This window comes from Vulpes lagopus, chromosome 15, assembly GCF_018345385.1.
Source record: "Vulpes lagopus strain Blue_001 chromosome 15, ASM1834538v1, whole genome shotgun sequence".
NCBI classification, from domain to species: Eukaryota; Metazoa; Chordata; class Mammalia; order Carnivora; family Canidae; genus Vulpes; species Vulpes lagopus.
This window is the reverse complement of record NC_054838.1, coordinates 20224754-20245004: the sequence shown is the minus strand read 5'-3', so window position 1 is coordinate 20245004 and position 20251 is coordinate 20224754. Positions and strand designations below refer to the sequence as shown.

The 20251-nt window shown below is 38.5% G+C and overlaps 2 protein-coding genes across 2 annotated transcripts; both read right to left on the bottom strand.

The window, feature by feature from the left end:
• Positions 1-3756: 3756 nt before the first annotated feature.
• On the bottom strand, positions 3757-4701 carry LOC121475908 (olfactory receptor 56A1-like). Its single transcript, XM_041729573.1, has one exon. The coding sequence runs from the start codon at positions 4699-4701 to the stop codon at positions 3757-3759; it is 945 nt and encodes a 314-aa protein (XP_041585507.1).
• Positions 4702-15523: 10822 nt separating this feature from the next.
• LOC121476098 (olfactory receptor 52L1-like) lies at positions 15524-16498 on the bottom strand. The gene has a single exon (XM_041729841.1). It carries the CDS (start codon positions 16475-16477, stop codon positions 15524-15526), a length of 954 nt encoding a protein of 317 aa, XP_041585775.1. The 5' UTR covers positions 16478-16498.
• Between the last annotated feature and the right edge of the window lie 3753 nt (positions 16499-20251).

Here is a 20251-nt window from a genome sequence, read left to right as displayed (position 1 = left end):
AACCTTACATATACACTTTACATTTTAGAATAACTGCACCAAAAATCCTCTGAAAACCTTTGCTGTAATGTTTCTTGAAATTGCATTGACTGTATGAATTAATATGAGGAGAACAGACCTCTTTAAAATGCTCTTGTGTCCTTTCCATGGACATGGTTTATCTCTACATTTAATCAGGTCTTCATTTAAATACTTTAAGCATAATTTAAAACAGTATCCTTAAAGGTTTTGTGTATTTATTATGATTCCAATTTCTACATACTAATGAGTTTTATATTACTATAAATAGTATGTTAATTTCTATTGTTTTCAGATGATTTTTGTTGGTATAAAGAAAACTATTGATTTTTTCAAGTTTATTTTATCTGAACATTTTATTGAACATATAACTAATTCTAAAACCCTGTTTATTATGTTTACTAAGTATATCACATAAAAAATGATAATTTAACCATTTCTACTTTGATCCTTAAAACTTTTCTTTCTTCCTTGACTTACTGTGTTGGTCAGGACTTCCTCTTTCACAATGAACAGTAACAATGATGAGGGCAGGGCATTCATCTGTGTTCTTCTAGAGGCATAGCCTTTACCAAAAGGGAGCTATCTCCTCCAAGGTTTTGCTCTCTTCCTGGGGCAATCTCGCCCAAAGAAGTTGATAAGAGAGGAAAGGGTCTGTCTGACACACATGTCTCAACTTAGACAATTATGAAAAGCCATCCAGAGATCCCTACATAATTATATGAATGTTGTTTTTGTTTTTTGTTTTTGTTTTTGCAGTTTCCAAACATGCATGCACCCATCTGCTGAATACTTTAGGGGGCCCTCTGTAGATCTTTGGAATTCTCTTTCTATGCAGTTCTCTGTCCTCTAAAACTCTACCCTGTGAACTCTGACTACCTTGGCCTTCCCTGATTCCCATGTCCTCCTCCTCAGTACAGGAAGGCTGCCAGGCTACACCTAAATTCACCCTTCCTTCAACATGGCTTAGAATCTCTCTCCAATAAGTTATAACAACCTTTCTCTAGTAAACATGACTCATTTATTTTCTTTCCTATCTCTTGGGGATCATTGTTCTCCATTGTTTCAGCTCCAGTATCCTCAGAACGATTATTTTGTGTATTTTTCCAATGCTTTGTTGTTGTTTTGTTGAGAGGATAAATCTAGTCCTTGCTGCTCATCTTGACAAGCTCAAGTTCCTCTTGAGTATGTATAATCATACTGGACAAGCAGAGGAAAGCACCGTCTAACTTCTGACTCCTTCCTGGGCTCAGGGTTGGATATGTGACTACATAAGCCCCCTACCCTCCCCACGAATCAGGAGACTGTTTTACTAAAGCTGAAGCCTTAGTATATTAGGAGGACTAAAATGAAATGCACCCTGAGGGAACCTGAGTTCACAGTGATTTGGGTACTTCAAAATTTGCCTAAGGAATTTGGAGAAAATGGGTTTTAGGACTGGAGGAAGGACAGGAGTGTACAGAAACAGAAAATCACATGAGCTGTGACTAATACAGGACCTTAAAGATTAACAATGGTACTTAGATTTAATTTTAACAGAAGATTCTATGAAAATGTTCTTCCCTGTGTGTGGAGACAATAGGATGTATACTCAGAATTAATATGAGCATCTTAGTAAAAACCATGTAACTAGGAATCTTTTTTTCACAGGGTTAATTAAGCAAGGACAGCTGCATGACCAGGCCACTAGGTTAATTATGTTTGGTTCTAGGGAACCCAGCCACTATCTTTACTCATAAGAAGAGAACCTGATGCCAACATTCCTTGAATAACCAAAGACTGGAGATAACAAAATCCACACAAGTATCAGCATGAAAATATAGTCATCTTTCTCTCCCTCTCACACAACCAACTTCTAATCAAATTCCTTTAAAGAAACTTCTCTAAAATACTTTTAACCACTTTTTCAAACCTTTATACTTAAAGGAATCAAGCAGCTCTCCAACTCTCCACCTTTCATCAAGTTTTTTTTAATACTCTAATGACATATAGTACGTTCCTTTATATCCAATATTTGCAATTTACCAGTCAAGAGATACTACAAAAACAAGCAAAATTGTATTTGTTGAAACCAAGAAATTAGTACTCTCTACATTTAAAATGCCTTTTAAGGGACACCTGGGTGGCTCAGCAGTTGAGTGTGTCTGCCTTCAGCTCAGGGCCTGATCTCAGGCTCCAGGATCAAATCCCACATCAGACTCTTTGCGAGGATCCTGATTCTCCCTCTGCCTGTGTCTCTGCCTCTCTCTTTCTGTGTCTCTCATGAATAAATAATTAAAATCTTATAAAATAGTAAAATAAAATAAAATAAAATAAAATAAAATACCTTTTAAGAATTTTGGAATCTACTCACCAGAATCAGTGTTTAAGGATCTCTTAACAGAGTGGCTCTTGCTTTCACCCTATGGAATTTTGTAAATAAAAATTATGTCTGACCTTTGAGTAATGTTATTGGATGAGCCTGAAACCTAAATTCCCTATACTCATGTAAATAATGACAGCACTCCCTACCAACTACAATAATATATTACATATGTTTCCTAACCCATTTTCACCAGATTGTAACTTACAGAATTTTAATAATATGCTATACTTATATTCTTTTCATTTAAGGCTCTTGGGTACAGTTCTATACCACAAGGGACATAGTTTTGAGTAGGCAGGATGTCCTCTATACTACCGCTTCAGTTTTACCATTTCTCACATTCTGGTCTTCGCATTCCTACTTCTACCTCCACTTCGGTCCTCAGTGTCTTGGCCTTTCCATAAACAGTTTGAAGGTATGTGAGGATTCTGCTGGACATAAATTGATATTATTATGAAAATTATGCTTTTATAATGAAATTTTGAACAGTCGTGATCAGAAAAACCTTGTGACTTTTCTGAGTTACAAGTCTCTGCTTAGTTCTTCCTGACTCTGAAGGGGGACAGTCCAGAAGGATGCCTATTGGCAGCAGCAGCTTCTGAAAGTGACACAGAGGGGAGCCTGGGTGATTTAGTCCATTAAGCATCTGACTTGTTTTCGGCTCAGATCGTGATCTTAGGGTTGTGAGATCAAATCCAACATCAGGCTCCATGCTGAGCAGGGAACCTGCTTAAGATTCTCTCTTTCCCTCTTTCCCTCTCCCTCTGCCTGCCCCATCCTCTCCTTCTCCAAAAAAAGGAAAAAAAAAGAAAAAAGAAAAAAAAGAAAAGAAAAGAAGAAAAGAAAAGAAAAGAAAAGAAAAGAAAAGAAAAGAAAAGAAAAGAAAAGAAAAGAAAAGAAAAGAAAAGAAAAAAGAAGAGAAGAGAAACAACACAGAAATCATGGCCTAAATGGCAGAGCTAGAGCTTCAATTGTGATGTCTCTGGAGTCAGATAATCTGTACTTGAATTGATGCCTCACCACTCACCAAGTGAGACCTTGTCAATATTTCTCCATAAATTTTTATTTTCTAATGTATACAATGAGACAATAACAATGAGAACTGTTATGAAGATGCAATAATTTAAAAATATAAATGTCTACATACAAAGTTAGGTATTAAGAAGGTTAATTACCTGAATAGGCAAATGAATTTTGTCTGGGTACTAAGAGATCCACAGTAATTCCTGATACTAAAGGGACAGAACGTAAATAGGAAATATTCACTATCCAAGCATTATTTTACTGTCAGAAATAAAAAATCCCTGATCTCAGGGAATGAGAAACAAAGGAAATTGTAACAGATGTTTCAATAGAGGTGCTCTTCTATGTATTTAAAGCCCCCATCGCAATAACTTCTGACACCCCTGCTTTAACTCTTTGGTTCGAAACCCATATACAATAGGGTTCAAGGCAGGAGGTATGAGGTGATGAAGGACATTGAGCAAGATGGGGATGTCCATGGGGACACTCTTTCTGGCCACATTTGTCAACACAACAACCAGCAGGATGGTGCTGAAGAACAGGATGAGGATGAAGTGAGAGCCACATGTGCTCAGAGCTTTGGCAGCAGCCCCTTCACCCTTGAACCTAAGCACAGCTCTTAGGATAAAGGTGTAGGAGAGGAAGATGAGGATGAAATCTGAGCCCAGTAAAGTCCAAACAGCCACAAACTGGTAGATTCTGTTAAGGGTGAAATTGTCACAGGATAGCCTGGACACAGACAAGTTGGCACAGATGCAGTTCTCAATGACATTTTTCCCACAATAATGGAGCTGGGCGGTGAGAATGGGTACAGGTGAAAGCAGCAAAGCATTCCGAATCACAATGAAAACACTAGCTTTGGCCACAAATTGGTCAGTGATGATGGATGGATACCTCAGTGGGTGGCAGATGGCCACATAGCGGTCATAGGCCATGACCATGAATGTGCAGGACTCCATGGGGAGGAAACTGTTCATGATGAACATCTGGAGGAAGCAGGCAGAGAAGCTGATGGACCTCAGATCAAACCAGAAGATGGCCAGGACCTTGGGGATGACAGTGAGGCAGAGCACGATGTCCAGCAGGGAGAGGAGGCTGAGCAGGTAGTACATGGGCTCATGCAGAGAGGCCTCCAGCCGGATAGTGATCAAGAGGGTGGTGTTGGCCCCCATGGCCAGGAGGAAGAGGAGGCTGAGGGGCAGAGACAGCCAGTGCTGCCAACTCTGGTAGTTAGGAAAGCAGATGAGGAGGAATTCGGAGACTGGAGCAGTAGAGTAGTTGCTGGGTGATGTCATGAGATAAATCTTAAACTGAGGAGATCTCACCTGGGTTTATATACAGTGAGACACAGAAACAAAGCTGTCAAAATGCTAACACTTACTCATCCAGAAAACTGTTGAGTATAGAAGAATAATCCCAAATGAAACCAAAGTTCAATGTATATGAATAGGGAGGGGGGGAACTTAGCAAACTATTTCTGAAGTTAATTCAGAAAAACAAATAAGACAGACTATCACAAAGTTTAGCAGGAAAATGAGAAAAATACCTCATTAAAACATATTGTAAAGCTACAAAAAATTTTCCAAGTGCGACAGAAAAGTGATACTGATAAAGCAAATTTACCAATTATAGATCCCACAGTTCAAAAATGTTTACTAGTAAAAATAAATAAATAAATAAAAATGTTTACTAGTTACAGAGAATTCATAAAAAAGAATTCATAAAAGTCATATTTAACTGTAGGATCTTTTCAGTGAATATTGCTGGCACGATTTGCTAGTGGTAAGTTAGTTTTCCTGTTTTTATCACACATCAAAGTCAATTTGAGATGGAAAAATTTATGATATACACCCAACCCTATGATAAATTATAAATAATTAAACATTGATTAAACATAAAGAAGGTCCCATAAAATCCCCTACCATTCTAACTGTAATAACCCTTATCATTCTTACTACAAACACAACTTATCCTGGACATGCTTAATTCAAGCCTGCATAAATATAGTTCAATATTCCTATAGAAAGTTATGCTCAAAAGCATAATAATGTTTAACATTTATAACCACTAACTTCAAATGAGTGCTTTGAAGCAAGTCCATTAAAATAACCTCTGGTTTATTTGCTCACTCATTGCAAGTAATTTTTTACATTTTCTAAATTCTTTTTAAATGGTAAATCCATCCTCTCCTCTCTCAGAAGATGACCTCCCCTACAGCATCACAAAGACAGCAGAGGCTACCAGACACAAGTTCCTCAATATCCATGATACACTCATAAACTCATCAATACCTATACCTTGCTCTTCTCTTTCCATCTATCCAACTCAAAGATCTATGCTTCTTCCTAATTACAATCCTCCCTCCTTTCATAGTGTCTATCCACCCTGATTATCTTAGGAACTTTGACTTTTTAATTATCCATTCCATTTCCTGTGTAGTCAATCTCTTCATAGATCCACAGATATTCAAAATGCTGAAGTCTCTCATGTGTTAATAAATTTTTATACCTATCCCACATCCCCATTTGTTGTAAAGGTCATGATTTTAGTTTTGGATAAAGATTCCAAATCTCTCTTATTCCTCTTTCTTTAACAACCAAACTTAAGGAACCAGAAGAGACAAAGGACATTTGTTTGTCAAATTGCTAATTCTGTTATTTTGTGTATTGTATAGAATGTGCATCTTGTTTTGCTGCTTTCTTTTTAGTGTATGCTGTTTGTTCTGTAGCCTACTATTAACGATAGCCAAAACATTAATGATAATTTTGAAAAAGATCACTAGACTGGAAGGCAAGACTCGTAGATTATAGTTACAGGTCAGCGATTGTTTATTCATGGCCAGATACTGGGTGAATCCAACTGCCTCCCCTGTAAGACACAGTGCCTAACATCTTTAAATGTTTGTAATTCTGTTGTATTTAAATCTTAACATCACTCTATTGATGAACCAAGTTCTTTTAAAAGATACTGTCTGTTTTGGAATACAGTATGAAAACCTTTTGAAGGCTATAAACACAAGATTCCTCTCATTTGCAAATCTCTAAAGCCAGTTTTATGTTCCTGGAAACTTGTTTTCTTCTTTACGATACTCCTATTTCTACTGAATATAATAAAAATAACAATAAAAAATTAAAAAATAAAAATAAATAAAAAGAGGTGACTGCTGGCTTCAATAGTTATCTGAGAAATGATCACTGTGTAAATAAATGCCTCTGGAATGGCTCTAAAGATGTAGAAAAAGGAGCATCTTTTAAAGGTATAAATATAATGGCATAAGGAAAGATTAGACTGAGTAGTTCTTTTTGGTTTTTTTGGTTTGTTTTTTAAAGATTTTACTTATTTATTCATGAGGGACAGAGAGAGAGAGAGAGAGAGGCAGAGACATAGGCAGAAGGAGAAGCAGGTTCCCTGAAAAGAACCAGATGTGGGACTCGATCCTGAGACCCCAGGATCATGCTCTGAGCTAGAGGCAGGTACTCAACCACTGAGCCACCCAGGCGTCCCTAGACTGAATAGTTCTATAGAAGAGGAGAGGTTAGGAATTCTTAAATTCTCCCACCTCTTCTGGATTAAATGACTGAATTTCACAAGACAGGCTGTGAAAATATTTGATGTATGTTGTAGAGGCAGAGATGGTGGATCCAATTTGATAGGTTGAATTTATAGAGTCTGTAAGCTATCAAGATGTCCCTGAGTCTGACTTCTGCAGAAAAGAATTTGAATTCACTTGAAAGCCTGGAGTTAAAGGAAGAGAAACGGAAATCACCAGCACATAGGATATAGTTCAAAGCACTATTATGTTTATTTCTCACCCCGTACTCCTTATCTTTTCCTACCTATTCTGCCATCCGTGAAAGGTCCCTTCCTCGGCTCTTTGTTCTTTTTCCTGCCCCATATGTGCAGCCCCTGTGTATAAATAAGTTTCATAAATCCCAGTCCATTATCCATCAAAAAAGGGGGTGGGAATACAAAGGAATAGATACAGAGCAAAAGGGCCAGATGCCCAGATATATCGCCAGGTGGAAGTTTAGACATGAATATAAGCTGAAGTTTTGACATATTCAGTTAATAAGAATTACTAGAAATTGACCCTCTAATATAAACACTGGAGTACACCCGTAGATATTGGGTGTCCAGAGTAATGTCCACAGCAGCAGTGTCCATAATAGCCAAACTATGGAAAGAGCCCATATGTCCAAATAAAGCAAAACACAATCAGAGAGGGAGACAAACCATAAGAGACTCTTAGTCATAGGGATCAAATTGAGGGTCGCTGGAGGGGAGGGACATGGGGGGTGGGGTAACTAGGTGAAGGGCATTAAGAAGGGCACATGATGGAATGAGCACTGGGTATTATATAAGAGTGATGAATCACTGACCTCTACCTCTGAAACCAATAGTCCATTATATGTTAATTAATTTAATTTAATTTAATTTAATTTAATTTAATTTAATTTTAATTTAAAGAAACTGACTCTCTACTAAAGGAAGTAACAAAAAAAAAAGGAAGTAACAGTGATCAGACGGAAGGTGATTATTCTTCTATTCCACTTTGCTTTGGTTCAACCATGCTTAAAATAGCGTCCAGTTCAGTGTACCTTGATTTCAGGAACATTTTTGAAATTTTACTATCTAGAATAAGGTATCCAGGATAAAAAGATCCTCAAGAAATTACGATGAGAAACAATTTAAGAAAGTGAAGATATTTTACCTAAGTGTTGCCTCTCAAATATATGACTTTCAAAAGGAAGACATAAAAACTAGGACCACTGGGAGGAAATCAAGAGAGATCTGTTTATGTTAAATATGAATCCTGTATAATAATCAGAGGAAATTTGCTCTCTTGTTAACACTACTCTGCTCAAACATGATGGTGGAAGGCAATAACCAAATTTCTTCACCAGCTTTTTCCCTGACACTCATGGACCTGGGTGCCCAATGTCATATCAAAACTCCCAACACAGTCTCTGTCCCAGAACTATACTTCCACTCACTCAAACCCCTAGGCTACTCTTTTGGGCAGGCCAGAAGTATTTCAATCATGTACTTGCATGAAATTCCCAGCCATATAAAATACAGGATCCCTTGTATTCAATGATAGATAGGGAAATGCTGAGACTCTAGACCATTCTCTTTTGAATGTTCATGCATCCAGTACCACCACCTAAAGCCGCCTTCTTGTAACATGGGAGCCAATATAAGAATGAGGAGAACGTTTTCTGTTCTTAATCTTCTGGCAATTCAGCTGCTGTGGCCCAGCACAACATGGCTTTCTTGCCTTAGCCCTGAAACTCACCAGTGATGCAATAGATGGAGTCTTGCTTAAGGAATCAGATGCCTGCATCTAGTAACCAGAACCAGAGCTGCTTCCTTGACTCTGATGAAAAAAAATCTAGAGGTTTTTATGATCTGCAGAAAATTCCTCACACTGTCCTACTTCCTTCCCCATGCCATCTGGGAACAGTCCTAGTTTGGGTTACTGAGCCCTGGGACTGATAAACTAGGTCTCTTGGGAACCTACATCTCACCTTATGTTATGGTACTACTGGGTGCCAGTAGTTGCTATGTGAGGGACAGGATTTAAAAATTAGAGAGGGAGACAAACCATGAGAGACTAAGTCTGGGAAACAAAGGGTTGCAGAAGGGGAGGTGAGTGGGGGGATGGAGTAGCTGGGTGATAGGCACTGAGGAGGGCACTTGATGGGATGAGCACTGAGTGTTATACTACATGTGGCCAAATTGAATTTAAATTTAAAAAATTAAGCATACATAAAAATAATAATAATAAATAAAACTGATTTCAAATTCAAATCTATATCTATCTGCTTGACTCCACAGATCATCCTTCTAAACATAACACTTTCAACATCCTGAAATGTTATATTGAACCTTTCTAGAATTTCTTAATGAAACTATATTATTTCCTGTTTTTTATATTATCCTGAATTCAACTCTGCTATTTGATATCTGCATGGATGTGGGCAACTAATGTACCCTATGTAAGTCTCAGTCATTCAATAAACATTTACTTATTATTATCAACCATATAGCCAACACTAGAATAGTCACAGAGATAAAAAGGTGAATAAAGTAGTTAAGGTCATTGCCCTTACTAAGATCCCTTTATAGTTTTCATATAACATTATAATATTAGTAGCTTCCCATTGTTCATTAAATAAAACTAGCTTTCTTAATATAAATCACTGCTAGAGTTATGAGAAATTTTTTGTTTGTTCATCTCTTGTAAATAAGCAAGAATATAGAAAGCATCTATACATGTTAACTGTTATTCTTTTAAAGATTGATGTCCTTTAAGTAAATAAATAAATAAATAAATAAATAAATAAATAAATAAATAAATAAAATACTCAACACTACATACGAACTGGGTGGACAGATCCCTTTCAGTTTTGTTCCCCATTAATGTGGTGTTTCGCACAGTGTGTACAATATAGTAGGATCAACACATTTTTACCTAATTAATGAAATCAAGGTCATACATAATCTGACCCCTTCTTACCTCTTCAGTGTATTTAGAACAACTTTTCTGACTAAGTGATCATTCCAGGGGCAGCCCGGGTGGCTCAGCAGTTTAGCGCCACCTTCAGCCCAAGGCCAGATCCTGGAGACCTGGGATCGAGTCCTGCGTCAGGCTCCCTGCATGGAGCCTGCTTCTCCCTCTGCCTGTGTCTCTGCCTCTCTCTCTCTCTCTCTCTCTCTCTGTCTGTCTCATGAATAAATAAATAAAATCTTTAAAGAAAAAAAGTGATCATTCCAGTCACAGACATTGTTGAATATCTTTTGGGGGTTTGTGATGATGACATTAAGGTGAAACCAGTCAGATTTTGAGATTTCTTTTCTCCTTTACCAAACAAGAAGAAAAAAGAAGTGAAGAAAAGACTTCTGTTTAGATTGTTTTTAATAATTTCTGTTTCTTTGCTAATATTCTCATTTTGTTCATGCATTCTTAACCTAATTTTATTTGGCTATATGTCTATCTATTCTTGTAGTTCACTGAACTTCTTTAAAAGGATTATTCTGAATTCTTTGGCAGACAGTTCCTAGATCACCATTTTCTTAGGATCAGTTATTGGAGCTTTATTAGATTCCTTTGGTGGTGTTATGTCTATCTGAATCTTTGGAATTCTTCCCTCCTTGCATCACTATCTGTGCATAATGGAGTAGGAAGTATCCTTTCCATACTCTACAGGTTTGCTTCAGCAAGGTAAGACCTTCATAGTCCGGTTAGCTTGGGGTACAGAACAGGTCAGCTGGTAGCAACAGTGACACAAGGCTTGCTCTAGTGGTCAAGTGGAGCCACTGTCCAAGCCTCCAGTTGGGTAGGCCCACAGGCTGTGCTCTTTAATTGGGCAGAGTTACTGGTTGGGCTCTCTGTGTGGGCAAGGCCACAGGCTGTGTTCAACAATCAGGCAGGGCCATAGGCTGAGTGAGACTGTAGGCTAGGCTCCAAGGCTAGACTAGATCCAGGATCACTGTTGGGTTATACAGGTCAGAGGCTATGCTCAACAGTTGTACAGGGCTGCCAGCTTTCTATTTGTTTAGGGTGGAATGATTTTTATCATTTTTTTTCTCACTTTAACATTTTATGATTCTTTGAAAATAATCTTTTATCATTTGATGGGGGCAAGGCTTCCTGGTCAAGCACAACTGGAGCCTATGCTCAACAGTGAGTGGGGCTGGGAATTTGTTTTCCTGCCTGGCTGGGGTCATAGAATAGACTCCACGACTGGTAATGCCTATTACTGGGGACTCAAATCAGGCCAAATTGATGACTGAGCTCACTGGCCAGATGGATCCATGAGCTGCCTGGCTGGGGTCATAGAATAGACTCCACGACTGGTAATGCCTATTACTGGGGACTCAAATCAGGCCAAATTGATGACTGAGCTCACTGGCCAGATGGATCCATGAGCTCAGCTCCACAGATGGGCTAAACCACTGGCTGAGATCTCTACTCAGGTTCTACTGCAACAGGAAGGCTGTCCTCTAGCATCTGAGCACTAGTTGTGGTAAACTCCTGGCTCTGTTTCCATCTCTATCTGGTGCCCAGTAGTCAAGCCATACAGATTAACTCATGATTCTTATCAGGCAAGACCTGAGTGGGCCTCCCAGAAAGCAGTGTGCAATGTAGGTGGAGCGAGATGTCCATACTGTGTTCTCCTTTCTCAGCGGAGAAACTGGATAGGAAATATCAGCGCGGTGCTGTGCTATCCTGGGAGAGGGGCAAAGCAGTAAAAGTGAAACTTCTCCTCTTCACCTTTCTGATGAAGTCTTTCTGGGTGTCTGTGGTCCAAGAGGATGCTACAGCCTCACCCCTTGATTATGGGATTTTCACAATGATGTCTTGTCTATGGATAACTGCTAGCTGGTCTTCGTGCAAAAGGAACTACCATGAGGCAACTTCTGTTGCCATCTTGATTATATTACCCCCTCGTTCTGTTTGTTCTTGATAAGTGTTATTAGGGCTTTGTTGATTTTATTGATCTTTCCAAATAATTGGCTTTAAGATTTCTTAAAGAAACAAGATTTCTTGTTTTCTATTTTATTGATCCTACTTTTATCTTCATTCCTTACTCTTGTTTACCTTAGGTTTAGTTTATTTTTCTTTTTCTAAATTCTTGTCAACTTAAATAATTGATAATAAATACTTATTTTCCAATATAAGCATTTTAAAGTATAAATTTCTTCTAATTTCTCTTTACCTATATTCCACAACTCTTACGATCCATTATTAATTAGTTTGAAATATTTTCTAACATTCTCCATAATTTCTTATTTGAACCACAAATTATTTAGATGTATGTTACTTAATTTCCAAGTATTTGGAGCTTTTCATGAAATTTTATTGTTATTGGTTCCCAATATAATTATTTGTTGGTTAGAGAATATACTTTGTTTTTATTCTTTCAAAATTTGAGACATATTTTGTGACCCAACACAAAACAGTGTCCTCCACCTCCCCACATTTTTTCTTTTTTTTTTTAAGATTTTATTTATTTATTCATAAGAGACAGAGAGAGAGAGAGAGAGAGAGAGAGAGGTAGAGACACAGGCAGAGGGAGAAGCAGGCTCCATGCAGGGAGCCCAGTGCAGGACTCTATCCCAGGTCTCCAGGATCACGCCCTAGGCTGAAGGCGGCGCTAAACCGCTGAGCCACCGGGGCTGCCCCTTCCCACATTTTTCAACCCCCAGGCAACATTATTAATCGCACCCAAAGAATGGGAAAGGAGCCATCTGCAGTCTATTAGGGAAGAACTTTATTTCTTCCACTCCACTTCCATAGAGGAAGGCTTTTCTTCCTCTCACCACAGGGGGAAATAATAGGAGTGAAACTTCTGCTCTATGTTTCCCCCTCTCCTCTCTCTTGTATGCTTTTCCATACAGGAAGAAGGATCACTAATACAATTGGGCAGAGATGGTTGGAAGCACTGGGTGGGGTTAATGCATCTCAAACATAGGAAGTATGTTCTATTTGTTTCACTGCCTGTCTGGAGGATCTGTAAGTATTGTAGTGAATTGTATTTTGCTTTGTATCGAAGTATCATAAACTCTACCTGGATAAGAGCCTATGATCTTTTTCATAGAAAGAAAACTGAAACCCAAACATTCTTTTTGCATTTTTTTCAAAATTTTATTTAAATTCTAATTAGTTAACATATAGCGTAATATTGGTTTCAGGAGTAGAATTTAGTGATGCATCACTTATATATAACACCCAGGGCTCAATACAACAAACGCCCTCTTTAATTCCCAACACCCATCTAGCCCATCTCTCACTTACCTCCATCTATCAGCCCTCAGTTTGTTCCCTACCATTGAGTCTCTTATGGTTTGCCTTACCCTCTTTCCCCTCCTCCCCCTATATTCATCTGTTTTATTACTCAAATTCCACATATGAGTGAAATCATACGTATTCGTCTTTCTCTGACTGACATATTTCACTTAGCATATTACACTCTAGCTCCATCCATATCATTGCAAATGCCAAGACTTCATTCTTTTTTTATGGCTGAGTAATAATAATTTTATATATATATATATATATATATATATATATATATATATATATATTCCATTATACTATATATATATATATATCACAGTTTATAATATAATGGAACACTTAGGCTATTTCCATATATTGATATTGTAAATTAAATTAGCTGCAATGAACCTAGGGATGCAGATATCTCTCTGAGATACTGATTTCATTTCCTTTAGACAGATACCTAGAAGTGGAATTGCTTAATCAAATGGTAATCCTACTTTTACTGCTTTGAGGAACCACTTTGGTGCTTTCGATAGTAGCTACACCAATTTACATTCCCACTAACAATCCACAAGACTTTGTTTTTCTCAATATCCTCACCAACACTTTTTATCTCTTGGTGTGATCTGAAAAGCTTCCTTGGATCACAAGATGGAAACGTGCTGAAGCTGGCAAAGCAACACTGTAGAAAAGGCTGTGTCCCTGATGCCATCTGGGCCACCAACCCTGACTTAAGCCTGAGACAAAAGCTAGTATCTGGGTTAAGCCACTATATTTCGGGGCATCTTTTTGCAGCTGCCTAACATATAGCCTAAGGAGTAGATGCTTTTCAGATCCCACCATCATACCCACATCCCAAGAGTCAGCAAGTGATATAAATGGGAGGAGAGAACAAACTATTACTTTGAATAATCTACCTAAACTAAGTAGCTGTAGGGCCAAGACAGTTGTTTTCCCATGGATGTGATACAACATACACCACAGCCTGAGCTTCCCCAGGACAACCCAGCAGAGTTCAAGTTCTAGGCCTACAACCCAGGTGATGAGAACATGTAATTACTCCTGCAATAAGAACTCATATGACTCCTCCCTAACTCACCCATATATCCAAACCAAACTGAAGACTTCATACTTAATCCCTGTACCTGAAAACTATTAGGAGTAAAATTTACACAAGAAAGGAGAAACTAGAACACTAACCCATGCACTCCCCCCCTTTTAACCACTATGGAATCCTAGGGTAGGACCCTTTCAAAACCAGAGTCACTTACCTCAATGCAGGAGACTTGTGTCTTCCAGGACTGAACAAAATGTGTTACCACTTAGGAACAGAAAATAGTTAAACCAGATTTTAGGATAACATCCAACAAACAGGATGAAATATACTAATTATGACAATCCTTTTGTAAGCTTTACCTATTTCCTATTACTAGAAAGGAGGGTGGGGAATGTCTAACCAACATCATTCCATATCCACATTTCAAAAAGAGAAATTCTTCCTTTAAGTGCCAAAACTACTTCTCCATGAATTGATAAAGCTGTGATTACCAACACCAGACTCTAGCACATTTTATAGTTATTAGATAATAATAATTACTTGGGTATTTTTCTTGGTTAAATTAAGATTTATGAAACATACATATATTCAATACCAGTCTTATTTATTTCTTTATCCTAATCAAAAATATAAATAAATTAATAATTCAAACAGACCTTTTTAAAAAGAAATCTATTCTACAATATACATTTCTCCTTTAAAAATATTCATATCTCATTTTTCTAAGAACCTTTTACAGTATCTCCCCACTTAAGTTAATTTAAATACATGACTAACAGGCATATTATAGCAAAAGGTATTTTCTGACATATTGGCAGTATCAAATGCTTTGAGAGACTGTTGCTACACAGAAGCCAAGGGACCTAGAGCTCATAGCACTAACGTCAAGCATGTGAAGACACTCTAAAACTAAAACCAAGCAAAGATTGGGACATCTCATTCCATTACCAGATGATATTATACAGTCATTAGGTGAAGCCAGAAAAAATGGCATATCAAAAGCTTTATCTTGTCTCTAGTCCTCAAGTCCCCTCAACAATGTTGGAAACAAAGGCAAAAGAAAGGATAGGAAAATAATCACTACTCCATCTATCCATATAATCAAATAAGTGATGGATCCAAGTACCTAAGGATATTCTCTGCCGTAAGACTGGCAGGACTTGAAGGACTCTTCACTCTGGAATAGTCCCTATCCATATAGCCTAGACCAGCAAGGGGCTTCTGGCAGTAACTTTGGCAGGAACCTCAGAAGAAAATAACTGTGAACTGTTCAGATCAATCCTTTTAGGGAGAAAACCCTAAGTACTCGCTGGCGGATCTGTCGAGTCTTCACCCCATAGACAAGAGGATTGAGTGCAGGTGGCACAAGGAGGTAGAGTGTGGCCAGAAGAACATGGACGTGGTGGGGTACGTGGTGGCCAAAGCGATGTGTGAGGAAGGAAAACATTCCAGGAACATAGAAGATCAGGATAACACAAATATGAGACCCACATGTGCTAAAGGCCTTAAGTCGGGCCTCACCTCCTGGTACCTTCAGCACTGTCTGCAGGATGAGGGCATAGGAAATACCAATGGCCACAACATCTAGCCCAACCACAAGCAGAGCCACTGCCAACCCATAAGCTCGGTTCACTGTGGTTTCTGAGCAGGCAAGTTTTACAACAGCCATATGTTCACAATAGGCATGGCCTATGATGGTGGCCCGGCAGAAGAGGAGTTTCTGCAACAGGATAGGGAAGGGGAGGAGGAGAACTAACCCCCGCACCAGCACTGCTATCCCAATGCGCCCGATGATCCCTGGATGCAAGATAGTGGAATGATGTAGAGGGTGACAAATGGCTACATAGCGATCCAGAGCCATGGCCACAAGTACCCCTGACTCCATGGAAGAGAAGGCATGGATGAAGAACATCTGGATCAGGCAGAAAGTGTACCCAATCTCATGGGCATGAGCCAGGAGCACCGCAAGGGCTTTGGGTGCAGTGGAGGAGGCCAACACCAGGTCAATGCCAGATAGCATGGCCAGAAAGAGGTACATCGGCTGGTGCAAGGATGAGTCAGTCCAGATGATGAAGATGATGGTGACATTGCCCATTACAGCAAGGACATAAAGGACACACAGTAGCAATGCTATCCAGTGCTGGCTTTCCTCTAAACCGGGGATGCCCATCAGGAAAAAAGAAGGCTGGAGTAGCCTCCAGCTAGAATTACTAAAGGTCATCATCAATGGCTTGGAAGACAGAAAAGAAAAAAGAAACCAAAATCATGATTGCTCCATTCCTAGTGGGTCATCCAGTGTCTAGATCTGGCAACCATTTTCATGAGAAGAAACAAGCTGAAACTGAAACACAAGAAAATAAAGTGAGATACAAAGAAGATAATCCTCTTTATTGAGTCAAGGTCTTCAGGTGAGACATCCACATGTCTGAACTATGATAGGCCTAGTTTCATTTACAGATAAGAGTAAACATGCTGCTTCTAGAGAGATGTTTAGACTCTACCATTCAATTACTCCTCATTTGGAATGTCCACTTGAAAGGATCTTCTGTATCTCCTCTTGCCATTACTAAACACTGCATATCAATTTGTTATCTTTTAAAGTATTCTCCCTCAGTTTCCATAACACAGCACCCTACAGTTAGTTGTTCCTCCTATATCTCCCATCCCACCACCTTCTCCATCTACCTCTCCCTTATATGCGGCTGAATCCAAGGCCTCATCCTCTCCTCCTTCCCCTGTTCTATACAGTATCTCTGATTGAGCTCATCCATTTGCCATATTTTGACCATCTATATGTGTTAATTTCTTCCAAATCTAGGTTTCTGAGTCAAATACCTCTCTGAAACCCAAATCCATTTTCCATTTGTCTATGCCTAAATATCTATACCACATGCTCAACAAATTTGAGACTGGAGTAACTTGTGCATTCTTCACAAAACCACTGTACCTCCTTCATGCTCATATTTTTGTGAGTTAAATCACTATATCTACCTATCCAACCCAATGTAGAAACTTGAAACAATGCTTACTCATTTTTCTTTCTCATCCTTTTTACCTTTTCACTAGTTCCCTTTGACTGTATTTTTAATCTCTAAATATTCATTCATTCTTCTTGCCATCCCCCCCACTGCCACTGCCTACTGCACACTCCTAACTCCTATCACCTGTATTCTTTCCTTAAATCTGTCTGGGTTTGATTTCATAACCTTCAAACCAGTCTCCACCCTGTGGTCAGAGGATTTTTCCTAACATGCAGGAGTCATCTTGTCATTTCTTTTTTTAATTTTTATTTATTTAAATTCAATTAACCAACATATAGTACATCATTAGTTTCAGATACAGTTTTCAATAATTCATCAGCTGAGTATCACTATGAGGTTAAAACCTTTAGCCAATTTAATCCATGGAATAAAATCACACATTTAAAGACTAGAGTACAAAATTTTCAAAGGTTATCTCATATACATCATCTTAAATCAATCGTAGTTATAATTATAATTAATATTTATAAAAAAGATTACTTAATATGAGATTATGGTCTCTTTACTTTGTCCACATGAATCTGTTTCTTTGTCTCAAATTTTTGCTATGTCTATCTCTCACCACGAAGTCAGGATGATTCAGTGTTCCTGAAATCCCCATATTAACAAGAAGTACCAATTAAATAGGTATTGTGTTTAACCTTCTTCATGTGATTCACTTCTTGAGCATTAAAACTTGACATGGGATGTGTCTTCAGCTATATGTTTTATCTTAAGAGACAGACATGGTCTAAAATAATCATATTTTTCTATGTAAGGTAGAGAGAGGTTCATGTGTCTATACATAAAAAGAGTCAAGAAAGACTCAGCTACTACAGATTGTGCATCTATAGATCACTACAAGTGTCTTTTTTATGAATCAATGATGACTACAATATTGCCCCAAATCTCTGAACATGGAAGTTACAAAATCTGAAATGACAAGTGGAAACATAACCCCTAGTCAGTTTCCTTCCAGATTCAAATCCACTTATAACTGCAAGTAACAATAACATATTTTTATTCAGAACTCCAGGAGAATCTTATAATTACCAAAATTTGCATTTCAGTGCTTAACATTCTACACAGTGAGAATGTTAAGTCTTTGTCTTAACTATATCCTCTCTGCTGCAGGTTTTAGCCCATGTCTCAGTTTTCAGCTGAGGGGGTCAGAGAACAGTTGTACATTTGTGGAAGATAACCCATTGCTTTGATAGGAGCAATGTCAGCAGAGCAGTAGAGGATGTAGCCAAAAACAGTAGGTAAGGGAAACAGCAGACACACAGGTACCTGAGTACAACAGCCCCCTTTATGCTGTGTGATTTGTGAATCCAGAGCAAAAGCCTAGGACTATTTCTTAAAAAGTAATTGTTAAAGTCAACAAGAGGTCCCCCCATGATTCTTAGAGGAAAATCAGACCAGACTTACTCCCAAGAACCTAAGTGAAGAGATAATTAGTTCTCTGACCAGGAAGCAGAGGACAATTAGCAAAGAACTGAAGTTGTACATTGCTATTTATTTATTTAGATAAATCCTGCCCAAGTAACCTGTCTTCTGTAAAATCATCCCCAAATTCTGTAAGGCAGCATGTCATGTCTCCTTTTCTTTCCTATCAAACCACTTTACCTGTTGTGTCATTGCACTGACTCCCTTGCACTGGAAAACCTGTCAGTGTGTTAGTCCTTGAAGACCAGGGACTGTGCCTCGCTTGGGGCAGCAGTCCAGGGCAAGTTTCAGAAGTGCCAGAATCTAATTGGTACTTGTAATGTTTGCTTAACAAATAAATATCCACATGATTATATTACAAATAAATAGATGAATATATTAAAAAAAAAAAAAACAAGAATTACAGGAACTTGACAAGATAAAAACTTAAGGGATATGAGTCATTAGCAGATAGTGGATATCTGAGGGATGAACTGGATTGGGCCTCAGTGCCCCTCACCTGAAGTGATATTGTGGGTGTTTCATGGCAGAAGGAACCCTGTTGAATCTCTATCCCAGAAAGGCTATAGCAGAATCCTGGCTGTATGTCAGAATTGAGGGACACCCGGGGTCACTGCTGGTCACTTCTGCCATTGTCTCTGTCACTGCAGGCAGGGAGGACAGGCAGCCCACTGTGGGCTGTGGCTTGTCCCTATTTCCTTAATCTCCTTTATAGTGGCATGGACTTGATGATAGTGGCAAAAAGGAGATGCAGGGACGCAGATTATGGGAGGGCACAGAAACAGTGGGTTCACAATTATGACCTACTAGGAAAGGGAGACACAGAAATAAAACCCTCAGAGCCAGAGTTCAGGTGTTTAATACAAGACACATAAACAATCAGTAAAATATGCCTAGTGCAGCTGTGCCAGTCTCCTGATCTCTGGGCTATCTCTGAGGATGCATACTTCACAGTTTTGATTCAGGGTTGAGGGAAATTTAGCAACTTGGAGAGAACTGAGAAAAAGGAGAAAATTACCAGACTCAAAGATTCCATTGTGATCCTCTCTGCTCAGCTGCAGAAATATCCTGAATCCCCAGTTTAACCTCCATGCTGACTGTCTGCCCAGCATGGGAATAACAATGATGAAGGGGATTTTATATTCAGAAGGGCTATACAAAAAATAATAATAATAAAATAAAGAATAAAATAAAAAAAGAAGGGCTATACAGCAATCTCTGAATACCAAAGGGAAACCAAACAAATCACTCAAGTCCTGAAGATAAAGATTTCCAGGGTGAGCTCTTTATAACTCTGGTGAGATTGAGGTAAAATGGGCAAATTAGTTAGGTCTACATGCATTATATATGATGATGAGGATGCCAAGATATGATACTAAAATTCTCTGTGAGTGATTGTGAAGATTCAGACATGACTTTGATAAATATTGTCAAGCTCAAAGCTTGCCTTACAGCAGTGTGTGGTCTGAAGTGCAGTAGCTAAGGGGAATCAAATAGAGAGCCTTAGTTTTGAGAAGTCAGACCTGGTGAGA

Coding starts and splice junctions, on each gene's coding strand:
- LOC121475908 (XM_041729573.1), bottom strand. CDS start 4,701: ATGACATCACCCAGCAACTACTCTACTGCTCCAGTCTCCGAATTCCTC.
- LOC121476098 (XM_041729841.1), bottom strand. CDS start 16,477: ATGATGACCTTTAGTAATTCTAGCTGGAGGCTACTCCAGCCTTCTTTT.